Source organism: Apteryx mantelli, chromosome Z (genome assembly GCF_036417845.1).
Source record: "Apteryx mantelli isolate bAptMan1 chromosome Z, bAptMan1.hap1, whole genome shotgun sequence".
Classification (NCBI taxonomy): Eukaryota; Metazoa; Chordata; class Aves; order Apterygiformes; family Apterygidae; genus Apteryx; species Apteryx mantelli.
This window is the reverse complement of record NC_090020.1, coordinates 63,558,152-63,572,092: the sequence shown is the minus strand read 5'-3', so window position 1 is coordinate 63,572,092 and position 13,941 is coordinate 63,558,152. Positions and strand designations below refer to the sequence as shown.

At 39.0% G+C, this 13,941-nt stretch overlaps 2 protein-coding genes across 3 annotated transcripts in view; one reads left to right on the top strand and one right to left on the bottom strand.

Annotated features, from left to right (window-relative positions):
• The window catches only part of SGTB (small glutamine rich tetratricopeptide repeat co-chaperone beta), a 47,775-nt gene extending 34,369 nt beyond the window's left edge, over positions 1 to 13,406 (bottom strand). The window contains exons 1-5 of one of the 2 annotated variants that reach the window (XM_067315490.1): positions 13,322 to 13,406; positions 12,097 to 12,219; positions 6,718 to 6,821; positions 5,844 to 5,913; positions 1,979 to 2,078 (exon numbers count right to left, since the gene is read on the bottom strand). In XM_067315490.1, coding sequence (XP_067171591.1) covers positions 1,979 to 2,078; positions 5,844 to 5,913; positions 6,718 to 6,821; positions 12,097 to 12,196 — 374 coding nt within the window. In that variant the 5' untranslated portion in view covers positions 12,197 to 12,219; positions 13,322 to 13,406. Of the gene's footprint in view, positions 1 to 1,978; positions 2,079 to 5,843; positions 5,914 to 6,717; positions 6,822 to 12,096; positions 12,224 to 13,321 lie in introns of both variants that reach the window. The other variant, XM_067315491.1, reaches the window with a different exon arrangement.
• Positions 13,407 to 13,545: 139 nt separating this feature from the next.
• NLN (neurolysin) overlaps positions 13,546 to 13,941 on the top strand; it is a 43,747-nt gene continuing 43,351 nt past the window's right edge. Inside the window, exon 1 of the mRNA XM_067315870.1 lies at positions 13,546 to 13,641. Coding sequence (XP_067171971.1) covers positions 13,610 to 13,641 — 32 coding nt within the window. The 5' untranslated portion in view covers positions 13,546 to 13,609. The remainder of the gene's footprint in view (positions 13,642 to 13,941) is intronic.

The window sequence follows — 13,941 nt, the reverse complement described above, 5'->3', positions numbered from 1 at the left end:
ACTTGCTTGCAGAAATTGGCTTCAGGATAATGATTATAAAGGAACTAGCAACTTTCCACTGAAAACCATATTTCTGTTACAGAAACATGGTTGTACCGAAGAGGCAACTCATGCTTACAGCTAAATGAGGATAGCATCTCTTAGTAATCTCTGAATTACTAAATTATAATTGTGTCTCTACACCAGAGAGACACAACTAAATGTTGTGGACATTTATACTTTAAGATTAAAGACTTGCCCAAACTAAATAGGAGATTGGAACAGATTAACCCTCAAAATTTTACCAGCTTGAAAGGTCTCAAAAACATTCTAATTTATGTTTTTCCTTAAAGAACTATAGTAAAAATGACCATTTCCATTGCATGAAGCATTTTTCTCTTTTATTAGGGATGCTAAATATGACAAAGATCATTCTATTTCATCCTTTCTCCTGTGATGCCCTCTGAATTGCATGTTTTGTCTGATTGATTAAAATCTCTTCTGAACAGGACTATTTACAGTATATCTTTCAAATACCTGTCCAGCTTCACAGACATCAGTGAAGATGTATGGATAAAATCAGGGACAATGCTTAGTCTTGCATTGTTTGAACGGAAAATGTTTATCCATGTTGGCAGACAATTTATATGGCCAGTTAAAACTTTGAGTGATTACAGCTTTGTCTTCTTCTCAGTGCTATGAATAAAAAGCAATACTGTTGGAGGCAGTAACTCTCCACTGATTCCAAACTAGCATAAGAACAAGGTCTATGTTTATTTGCACACTGCATCACCCTCAAAATTCCAAGCAACTGCCTGTCCTTCTTTTAAATAACTTTGCACAATACTGTGCTCACTGACATCAAGATGCATTTTGGTCCCCACCCATTTAACGTGTGATGATGTTGCACATACAGTGAAGTATTTCTTCTCATTTGACCACTACAGATTTGGTGCCTAAGCACAATCTAATGAGGAAACTTCTGATTTGGGGAGGTTTTGGAATCACATACAGCCACTGAAAACCTAAAATCACTTCTGTGACCAGTTTTCTCAAGGAAAATAGATGATTTACATTCTGAACTGTCTTGAATATTTAATGTAATATTAGTAAACTGTGAATTCCCTGCCTCTTTATGCTTGTCACTAAACACTGAATCATCCACTTGTATTTATCGCAAACAACTTGAGTAATGGAAGCATAGCTCAGAAAACAGAAAAATCCACTAGGTACAGTGCCACAAGGCCAGATTAACTGCACTCAAGTTGTCAAGTCCTTCTGGTAACAGATGCACTGAACAGTATAGAGCAGAGAGGCTCTACACTGACTGTCTAGAGACAGGTCACTTCCAGGAGGGCTCATAGGCTATACTGCTTATCTTCCTATACTGGCCTTCAGGACAGTATAGCTGAATATTTATGCTCCTGGCTCTTGGGATAACATACTCTGTCAGACTTCATCTGGTCCCATATCAGTAGCATGGTGAAGAATTGATTACACTATGAAACTACAATAACATAGTCTTGTTACTTTTTCAACAGGTCCTACATAAAGATGCTGAGTACTTAAACAATGCTTGAAGTCCCCCCAAATGCTATACTCATGTTAATGACACTTTTTCCAGGGAAAGTCAATACTGTGAGAGAAAGAGATGGCAGATGATCCACTGGAACACCAGGGGGGGAAAAAAAAAAGTTCTTATTTCTAACAGACTTGGAATCACGATTTAATATAGAGATTCTAACTCACAAAAACCTGATCTCAAGTGTTATGAATGGCTTTAAAGTCCATATTACACATGTATCTAATACATATAGACTCGATCAGCTCATTTCTGATATTCATATTTTTAGATAGATTTGTTTACAAATTTAACACGTTAGTTCCTGAACAGCAGCTACTTTTAACCTCATGTTGTTTTCATCTACTTCATAATTTATCTTTAAAATTATGTTCATTAAGTCTGAGGAAGGAAAAGGGTGTGTTATTTTGTTTTTACCTGTTGCAATAATAGACTGCATTGTTTGGATCCAGTTCTATAGCTCTAGTATAACAATCCACTGCAGCACCATAATTTTCTTCTTTCATGTGATTGTTACCTGAAATAAATTACAGAAAACTCTTAAGTAGTTAAAAGATATGGTGCTATGTATGAAAGCAAAACAGTCACACTATAACATCCATAAGACAGCTATGATTTCTCTTTTTCAGGATATATTCTTTTAAATAGAATTGGCATGAAATAATTCAAATAAAAGTACCTACTATGTATGTAAAAGTTTGTTATGTACAGTGTAGTCCACCACTTTCTAGGTAGTTTCTGCTGTTAAGCAAAGACCAGTTTGTTGAGAAGTGGTTCTAAAGCAATTCAACCACAACACCTCCATTGTAATTTAGATTCATCAGTCTAAATATCTTTGCAAACCTCATACTGCAGTAGGCTATATGTTAAATCCCTTTTGGTCTCATCTTCTCACATCTCCCAACCACTTGCCTCTAGCTACCCATATAACATGGTAATGTTAAACAAAACCAAAACCCAAGCAGCATGTAAGCCCCACTTCTGTGCAACTCTCACATAGTTTAGTCATTAAGATAATGTAAGAGCATGTATAGCACAGACAGCCTAAAATGATTCAGATGTAAAATTTCTCACCATAAGAAGCCATCAAAACTCAAAATTTCTGGTCCATAAGAAAGTTTGCCATTTCTCAACCTTTGTAGCCTAGTACAGTAAAAAACTAGAAACATATTTGCCTCTTCTATGGGAAGAAAATTCGGGAGTGAGTTCATTCAAAAGAAAATACATCTTAGTTGCATTCTTTCTGTCCTGACACAAGGCAGTGCAGGTAGCTTCTTTCTTTCCCCATGACAAAATAATAGAAAAATGAAGCCCTAATTCTGAGTTCCCAAAGCCTAAGGTTGTCCCTGGTCTCTAGACCCCTGAAGCCCTGGCTCTCCAGCAACGTCAAGAAATAAGCTGGCAGGAGAGTGACAGACTTGATTGTATTTTGGCAAATTATTTCATCCCTCTCCCAAAATAAACAAGAGAAGGAAAGTGTCAATAGGTTGCTACAGATGTAAATAATTGCATAAGCAAAGGCTGAAGCTTTCAGTCAGTGCAGCATGCTATCTCTGATGCAAGAGACTGTGCAGCAAGCAGCCCTAGATGCCAGTACTAACTGAAAACAACTATGCTTGCAATTTGTGAGCGTTGGAGAGCTTAAAAACACAACCAAATTTAGGTAACTAAGTATCACCAGTGTAGTACAAAATTACCTCTATTCAAGAGTGATATAACAGAGACTGTAACTATATTCAGCAATCTCTGGCAGTGAGAAGGTAAACTGAAACTGTAATCACACATACACCTGCAATATGTACACAGAATGTAACTACGCCTGTACCATATTTTAGAAGCCCATCTTTGATTCAAGGTAAAGGTCTGCTGCACACTATATCTTCTTGTGAGTTGCAAGATTCACAAGTTAAAAGATAACAACTGATTTTTTTAGCCCAACTAAAATTCCAACTGCAACCAGTAAGATTGAAGTAGTTAACATTTTTGTAGAACAAAACTGCTATCAATGACCACTAAAGTTGGAATTTCTGATACTGCTCTGAAACAGCAATGACCTGAGATCCAGGACTAAGTTGGAGCTAGTATAAATAGGTACCAACCTTGCTCTCTCCAGCTCAGAATTTGGCTAAAGGAAAACAGGAAAATAGCGAGACCAACCATTTCTGCTGAGACTATGCAATTTGGGACAAAAGGAAAAGTAACTGTAATATTTTATTCTAATGCCAGGCACAAATTCTTAAAATGAAAAAAGAAACAAAATAGTTTTAATTTAGGAATGAATGTGTGTCTTTTTATAGTGAAAATACTAACTATTATTAGTATGTATACTGTGGTAATACCTGGAAGCTCTATTTAGGATCAACCCACTGTTATACTATACAAACCCACACACATTCTCTACATAGCTTACATTAACACAAAGCATCAAGAGATACACAAGATTAGGGAAACAGAATCAAGCATTTACTAGTCTGGAGATTATATTACTTCCTGGTTTTCATAAATAACGACCAAGAAAGAAAATGAGCTATCTGATTTTGTTTCACCGTTCATCAGCCAATTTCTACAGGTAACAAGAAAGATTTGAGAGCAGAGGAGGAGCAAGCTGGTGGCAGAAAAAGTGAAAGGAGTTATTCACAGGTAAGGGATCACACAGATAAAAGCCAGGAAGTGACAGAATTATAAAAGATATGGCTCAGATGGACTTTAACAAGTCATCTAATTCATCTCCCTAAGCCCAGGGCAGAAAAGTACTCAAAACTGAAAACATGATACTGGTGACAGATAATACATGTGTGAAAATCAGGATTGATAGGACAAAAGCAACATTATAAAACAGGACAGGAAGCTCTAACTTTATTAAGGGAAATCAAGCAAAGCATTTTAAGCACTTCTGAACTCCTTACTAATGCCTCTAATGGCTGACCTATTAAGTGGCCTTTTGTTGAAGCACCCACTCCTTCAAATTCTTCAGTGGAGACATGAATTGCTTTAGTAACAACACACAAAGACTAACACATAGCATACACTAACTTCATTTTCTTAGTCGAGTTCACAAATCCACAAAGGTTCACAGATGACAAGACAGAAGTCACTGACTTAGATCATCCATTGTTACGGATTGGACTAGAAAGTCCAATAATTGTACTGAGTGCTGCAGGTATTCTTCACTGCACGAGGTGGCAGTAGCAGACAGTAAAATGAAAAGCTAGCATGCACAAAAGGTAGGTTACTACTTCTTTTCACTTGTGAACTAACCTGGTTTAAACTCATATCCTCAGAAGTAAAGAGGTAATGACCAACTTCAACAACACGCACAAGCAAAAGGTTGTTTGGTGTTTTTTTTTCTTTAGAACCAGTAATGGAGTCTGCATTCTTTTTGCCATTCATAATGACTGTAGATGGCCAATTTTAAGACAAGAGAGTGAATTCATTCTAAAATACGGTCTGATTTTTTCCAAGTCATTATCCTGACTTTTTTTTTTTCCAAGAGGATTACATCTGCCTTGCAAGTAAAAACATATTTATTTTTTCCTATAAAACCCAAATAAGTGTCAGGAAAACCAAAAGGTCATTAAAAAGGTGATTTGCAAAGCATCAATCCATCTGACACCAATTCATATCAGTAATCAGTTCTATTTTCTTTTTTTTCTGAATGAGGAAATAAAATGGATTCCTTCTCGGTCTCAGTGAAGACTTCTTCTATACAGCTGTCTTTCTTATGTTCACTGCAGTAAAACTTATCAAAGGGAAAATAAACAACTGTCTTGTCTGCGATTTTTATAAAGTATACAAATTTGCTTTAAAAACCATGTGAAATACTATACTGACGCTAGTAACCTGAGAGTAACCTTACCAATGTTATAATATTCAACTAGCATATAATGCTTGATATCAGATAAACCTTTTCAACATGAAGCAGAAACTGTATAGAAATTATGTGGACAGAGAAAGCCATTATATTCTGAACAATAATTGTTCATTCTTTAAAGCTTCTACTAAAGAATGTTGACCAGGACTTCATGTGTTATCTGCTAGTTTTTAGCAATCTCCTGAGCAAAAAGCAGCAAGGTAGAGAATAGACTGTATTTTATTAAATCCCATATAGAGCACATCATTTATCCCTCTTACAACATGACAGTCAAAGAAAATAAGCTCAAGTTTTTGTGTGGGATGTACTGCCCAGCTGCTATACTATCACAATCCATGATAAACCAAAAATCTTAATATCCCCAGAAGCCAGTAAGAGTGTAACATGTTTATTTCTTTATTAATTACAAACCTTCATCCTTCAGCTGGTCAGCCTTTTCAACATCCTCTGGTAAAGAATCTGAGAGAGGCAGCATGTCATTCTGCACATTAAAAAAAAAAAAAAAAAAAAAGGTTTTCTTCATTAAAATATAAGTCCCGATTATATTAAAAAACTTCTTTCATCCTGGGAAGAATTATTTCACCATTATACCAACAATCAACCAGATTTTCTGTAGTGCACAGAAAGCATGAAAGAACTAAAACATCCTTAAAAGAGAAAGATAGCTTTCTTTCCACTACTAAAGAAACCTTATAGCTCACCACACATTTTAAGGAATTCAAGGGGAAGAGAGGTAATTGATTTGTTTCTACAGTCTTGGTTTTCCTACTTCTGACTCTCTTCTTTGCCACCTGGTGGTTCGTCTGCTTCCTGTACTGGAGACTGCTATATAATGTGAATTATTAGTCTGCATTTTAAAAGTTCACATTTTAAGGGTAGTGTTCATGGGGCCTTTTTTGAAACTGAATGACTCTATTTCCACATGGGAATCAGGAGCATTAGAAAACTGTGGATGACCTCAAGCACTTTCCAGACAATTATCTCTGGGAAGGGCAAAATGCTTAACTTCAAGTGAGAATGAGACATCCACTGTTTAGTAATATTCTATATGGAATTGTCCTTGCCTGACTGAAATTAATTCCTCCTACCATCCCAAAAGATTCTCATTCTGCCAGCTTTTATGGTAATTTCACTTTTTTTCATTTTTTCCGAAAGTTTCCACATTGTTTTGACCTACATAGCACTTTAAGGTTGTGAATACAATATGAAATCTTATCACGTATTGGCAGAGTAACTCTAGAGTAGTAATTCTAGAGTAACTCTAGAATCTAAATTCAATGCTTACCTTGTGAAAAGAATTTGTGAACATCTCTATCAAATGCTGTGGAGGTGCAAGATGAGTATCTTCCAGGTTAATCTTAAAAACAGTCTCCAAACATTGAATTGCAACTTACAAGAGAGAAAAGAGAGAAAAAAAAAATTAAGTTAAAGTGTAATTTCATTAATTTATTTATAAAGCTGTGATTCACTTCCTTTTTGAGCTAGTAAGGGCAGCTCTTTGGAACACATCATGAAATAAACAGAGGCTACCTGATCCCCACAGAACTGACTTGCTAGATAATAGTATAAGCTATACAAAATCTATACATAGTTCTGCCATTATTCTTGAATCAGTTAAAAGCTTTTATTTCAATTCTCTCAATCATTTGATATGTCTTTTTTTACATAAAAATATGAGTATTTAACAAAAGCATCACAATACATAATACAACTACGCATACATACCCCACTCCCAAACACCACAACCAAACTGCAATCCATTTGTGTGGCATAACAATAGAAGAAAATGGCTCATCTTTATTGTAAAGAATAAATGCAAGATATACACAAATACTTACTATTTCTCTCTTTTCTGAAGTAAAATATATTCATTTGAAGTCATTGTTCATTAATAAAATGCTTCATCAATCACAAGACTTTATAGTACAAAGAAATATATTTGCAATACCCTCTTGCATGTTCTGTTGCTAAAGGATTAAACAGCCCTCCCAATCCTGCAATAAGTACATTCACAACTTTTCTTAAGTGAGCAATTCTAAAAGGAAGCGGAGACAAATGCCTAAGTGAAGTTTTAATTGTCATTTATCAACTTTTATGTAAAAATGTGAGAGACTATCTATTATACAAAACTGTATGTATATATATATATATATATATACACACACACACACATATATATTCTGTTAATTATAATATCTTGAGATTATAGGAACAATACTGATATAATTGGAGTATCTAGTAGTATGCTTTCATTAAGGTATATCACCTAGACTGAAAACTGAGAAGTAAAGATTCTTCTCTGTTACAAAGTCTGGTTTGCATTCAGCAAAATGAATTTTATGTTACATTTTATTTTATAGATATGACTTTTTTAACCTGAACTAGAGATAACCAGGAGTAGGTGAATTCAAATTAAATATCATTAAAAACTGAATGTTGAAATTTAGTTTGAATTACATATAATTTGAATATTTATTTGCATTATAATGAACCTGAATACTGACCCAAAATTAGAAATGTAAAATTATTGAGCATTAACAACATAAAGACAAACATGAGGAGCCTGTTTTCCATGTCATAGCTGGGAAAAAGGCAAAAAAGTATACTTGTAAAATAAATAGTAAAACCTGGAAAATGTATTTTTTTTAAATCTTTGATCACCTACAATAGAAATGATTCAGAAAAAGACAAGTACGATAAAAAATTTATGTTAATAGTTTGTAACACTGATTGAAAACACAACTAAATATACATATAACTTGCTCCTGTAAGTGTTAAAAATTTATCATTTTGCCAGGTTCTAAATTACCGAGTAAGAACACTGGGGGACCTGGGTTAAACTTCCTTGTCTCCTGGCACTAAACTGTTAGCAGGAAAACTTAATTATAGTAAAGTGAGCATTGATTATTCTGAATTCTGAATTATATATTAATAGCACTTCTTATAAAGCCTACCATAAAATCAGTGAAATTAGATATCTAGTTTTTCCTTACATTACTTAACAGGAAGGCAGTGCCCATCATATACTTACCAATTGTTCCCTCAAACTTATTTTCACCTGAAGGTGTTCCCTTTCCTGAATGCCTCACCTCATTTTTAATTTTGTATACAGTTAAAATATAACCTCCTCCCTTTTCTTTCTCTAGGCATTAAGTCTGTTACACCAACTCTTTATCATCAAGGAGATTTCTGCAAAGTGCAATAGTGATTAAATTTTGCTTAAACAAAGTAATTCTGAATATATCATTATTACTGGTAGACATTTCCGTTAAATAATTAGTTGTTAAAGTGAACTCCTACTTTTCTCCTTTAACTGAAAAATGGAACACTGACTCCTTGCAGTCTCTCTATCACAGGTATAACAAAACTAAGAGCCCTTATAGGATAAATCAGTAGGTTAAAACTATTTTACAGCATAGTAGTCACTGGTTAATATGCAAGACAACAATGTAAAAATAAAAACGCAGACAAAGCTCAAACTTTTTCAAATCAGAAGATGTTTCAGGTTGTCAAAAGATCAGTAACTTCCTTGTTTTCATGTATTGCAGTAAAATCCTGGCCCCAGTAAGGTCAGTGGAGTGAAGACTTGTTTTTGTCTGAAAAGCATCTCAAGAGACTAGACTGCCAGTCTCTCACCACCCCAAAGTACAGCACTGTTAACCATGCCATAACTTCTAGCTGTGCAAGCTAGAAGTAATCAGAAAGATGGGAGAGACTTGCTGCACCGCTCGAGCTATTAATGCAAAATTTTTCCTGTGTCTGATCTCAAGAAACCAAATTTATCTGTTCCTCCTATTCCTTCCACTGTCACACACACTTTCCAAGGCCTAGGCAGCTGCTGAAGCTTGTACTGACCACCTTGCCAATCGGTGCAGGCACCCACCTCCCTTCTGAACTGCTGGGGCTCACACCAACACCTACTACCTGGAAACAGAAGCACATGGGCTACGGTGGAGTCCAGCTCAGCATCCCCAGCGCCACACAGCTCCAGGATCTTCTGCTGTCCAAGCACAAGCTGTGAGCAACGTCAAAGTCATCACAGCACATATGCAGGCTGTGGATCACTGAACGATGAAGAGTGATTGGGCTGCAGATGCCGCTTTAGTACCCAATGTCATCTTGCTTCATCTTACACATAACATTTCCCCATCCCAAGAATTACATGCATCCCTTGCCTGAAGGGTACATCCCACCGTTTTGGAAATACTGCCTTAGGGAAATTCATTGCAGTACATAGATCTCAGAAGAAAGAAAGAATCACACCCCTGTGCACTTTGTAGGGAGTTTCTGCTTTGATCCCAAAGCAATAGGTGCTATAGACATAAAAAAATTTAGAAGCTGTAAAAAGGGAAGGGAAACAACTGGCATTTAAATACACTGCCTAAAATACAGCATGAAAGTAAATTTGCTAATTCATACAACAGGGTTGAGAATTAAACACCAGAGATCTTTACGCCTATTCTAGATCCTGGATTGTAGGGGAATATATTATTTCTCCAGTCTACCTTCTGGTTACTCTGCTTTCTCAAATTAATGCATTTTTACTCATCATGTAAGTACAAAATTCCTAGAAATTTATCCTATCATTGACATAATTTTATATGTCAAACATGCAGAATGAAGGTTATCAATATAAATAAAGTTCAAATGCATGGCAGACTTCCCTTTTGATAAAGTCTCAGTTTTAGTTTGTAATGTTCTAGTCCTTTTTGTTGTTTCTTAGGGAATGGTAACAATTTAAATTACCTCTTAGCACAGACATTTAATCATATAGTGTTTTATCCTTCCACAGAAACCAGGAAGGTACATAAGGTAACAATGAATAACATCAGTCAAATTCTTTCATCCTATATGTCTCCACCTGACACTGACCACTTCAGTGAGTGGGATTTAGGCTATGGTTATTCCATATGCAGTAAAGATATTTTGCACAACTAAAATGAGTCAATTATTTAGAATGCCTGCCTCTGATCCTCTAACACACAGCATATGGTACCATACTTTTGGCAGGATGAAGCTCTAAAATTAGGATTTCATATCTGTATTAAAATGCTAAATTTTACATCAGTATTTAAGCACAACTGAAGTGTTATAATGTCTTTTTGTTCAGAAAATAGAATCTTAAAATTGTTGATTCCTTTGTGCAGACACTGGCTAAAGCTGCTCTGAGACAAATAATCACAACCCATCAATGTTTATCAGTTTTATAAAAACAAAAGGAATATACTTCAACTCTTATATGATTTCTAAAAACATTGCTTTCTTTCACAGCTGAACAGAAATTCCTCATTAAATACTGATATAGGTTAAATTCATAACTGACTATCACTTTTCAAATGTACAAATATTCCAGATTGTGATGTAAAACCAAATCTGTGGAATATTCTTTGAATAGCACCCTACACGTTCTTCTTTCTTGCTTATATTAGTGAGCAACTGCACTGTAAAACCAAAAGACACTGGAAGGAAAAACATTTCAGGTTTATCTTTTAAAGTGTATGCCTCTGAGAAGCAGGACTTGCTTCTGTACTTGTGGAAGGTCCACTCCCCATTCCTCAAATTTCACATAACTCAATGTTCATCTGCCTGGATATTGTTTATTGCACTGCTGGTCCTAGGCTTCCTCCTTTTACTTCCAATTCCTCCTCCATACAACCAAAGACTGCTTGAAACAGTGCACAGGTCTTTCAAACAGATGATATGAAAAGCTAACTGAAATTAAAAATCTTTTTGTTCTTCTTTTGCTTAATTCCACATTGTGGTCACCAGTTCCCAAGAAGTCTCTAGGAATCAGGGAAAAGGAAGGAGAGCAATGAGAAGGAAAAAGATAGACACTACAAAATTACGAAGGCTAATGAATGAATGTCTTCACCTATTCTGTTGGCCCCTATTCTGCATGTATTCCAAAAGGAATGAATGTCTTCACCTATTCTGCTGGCACCTATTCTGCACGTATTCCAAAATACATGCAGAAGTCCATCTTGCTGTGGCTATGTCTTCTGTTAATAGAAACTATACCATGCTGAAAATATTCACTGTTATGGCTCTTTGGAATCACTATTCATGTGAAAAAGCACTGCAAAGCATTTATTTTTCTTATTCTAAGGGTCTCTTAGCTTTCCCTCACGAATTACATGGAATTCTTTTAAGTGTGAAACTGCAGTTCTTTCCATATACCAAAAACAATATATGGCTGTTCATGTTTTACTCCTTACCCCTTCTCCCTGGCCAACATCACTGTTGACAGAAATGCTCTTCTCCTGTGTTTTGTTCACAGATGCCAACACGCACAAAATGCAGAAAGAAACCAAACATAAAAGTAAAATGAAACAAGAATCAGCTGGCAAAAAGTTGGGGGAGACATATCTGAATCATTCCCATAGTTTATATTTCAGCATTACCTACCTTAACATGATTCAAAATATCTGTTGCTCAGAAATAAGGTAGTACAAATTTTATAACTTTATAACATTTTTTAAGAGAGAGATGTTTTAGAACTTATAATCTCAGAAATATCAATGTCTTGATCGTATTTGCAGATAATATTTGGTGGCAGTTTCAAATAGGTCATTCCAGTTACTTTCTTTCATAACATACACCAAACATTTTAATGTCTGTATGTATAGTGCATACGTGTGTACGTACTATCACCTTTATCACTTACCTTCCAAGCTTTCTTGTTCATCTGGAGTAAAAGTATCCATCTGACTCTGCTCTCTCAAGAAATGGATGACTGCATAAACCAAGCGTTTGACTGATGACATTTTGAAATTGATGAATTTCACCTCTGCCTTAAAAAAGAATAAAATCTATTACTTCAAAAAATGAACAAAAGCTTTAGAATATGACAGGACATGTGCTTTGGGCCCAGTCCTGAATTTCTAGAGTATTCCAGCCTCTCAACCCTTCACTAGAAAGCCCAATAAAGTGATGGGGAACTCCTGTGATCATCTATTCTAATTATCAGCAAAAGAGCACAGATTTCCTCAGATTCATTCCTGTGTGAGAGCTCACTGAGAATAACTTAAGCCATTTACTTTTCTGAAAGATATCACTTTGGTTTTATTTCTAAGGCATGTGCACTTGGAAGCAGGAACACCTACTGAAATCATAATCAGTTAAAAAGCTATGTTGAAAAAATACCCCACTGCTAACATAACAAAATACACTTTAATAAAAGCTATTCTATTTTCTGACATGTTGCTGAATGGCTTATATTCACTTTGGACAGAAAACTGGAACACGGTGACCTCAATGCACACTTGTGATTAGTGACACGCTACAGGCTCAGTCTGATTTGCATTCAGCATCAACCGGGAGTTACATAACTTTGAGGAAAATTTTAGTTCCCAACTTTTATTTTTTCCTTAAACCGCTTCGATTATTTTTTTTTAAGCGCAGCCTTTACCCGGTTTTCTGAGGTAGAGGGTTAATCCGGAGCTTTCCACCACGAGCGGTGCCGGTGCCAGCCCTCACAGGATCGCCCGCCCCCCCAGCCCCCGGCACACCAACCGCCGCGCAACCCAACCGCCGCCGAGCAACGGCCGCCGCGGCGCCGCGCAGAGGCGGCTCCCGGCGGGGCGCAGGGCCCGCCCGCCGGGGGCACCGCCGCAGCCCTCCGCAGCGCAGGGCGGCGGGAGCGGCTGCCGAGCCCCCCCCGGCGGGCGGGCGGCCACGGCCGCGGGCCGCGGTCCCGCCCCTGCCCAGCGCCGCGGCGGGCCCGGGCGCGGGGCCTCCCCGGGGCCCGCGGCGACCCCCCCCGCACCCGCCCCAGCGGGGCGCCCCAACGCCCGCCCGCCGCGCCCCCCACTCCCGCCCCACCCCGGTGGCGGCGGGAGCTGCGCGGACGAGGGGCTGCGGGGAGCCGGCGCGGCGGGCGCCCCCCTTACCGTGCGAGAGGGGCGAGCCCCGCGGCCAGCGCCGCCGCCGGGAGACAGAGACAAGGGGCGCGAGGGCGGGCGCGCAGCTGCGGCGGGCAGGGGGCGGCGGAAGTGGAGGCGCGCGCCGCGGCGGCGGGAAGGGCGTGAGGCGGCGGCGGAAGTGGAGGCGCCGCGCGGCGGCCTGGGGCTGCCCTCGCCGCGCCGGGGTCCGGCGGCAGCGGCGGCGGCAGCAGCAGCGGCGGCGGCGGCGGCGGCGGCCCGTGCTCCCCCGTCCCGCCCCCTCGCGCCGCCCTCCTCATGCTGGCCCTGTGCGCGGGCGCGGCTCGCAGGTAGGCGCGACGCGGCGGGCGGGAGGGGGCCGGGGGCGCCTCACGGCGGCTCGCAGGGAGGTCCTGCCCCCCCCCCCCCACACACACACACCCGGGGCCGGGCCGGGCCGGGCCTGGCGGAGCGGAGCGGAGCGCGGCGCGGCGGCGGCTCCGGGGCTGCGCGGGCAGCGCTGGCGTTTCCTCCGCTTTGTCAGGCTCGCCGCGGCAGATACAATAGAGCGAGGCTAAGGCCATATACATATATATGTATAAAAAATATAGCAGCGAGGCTTTCTAGCTCGGTGCATGTGAAGCGAGGTG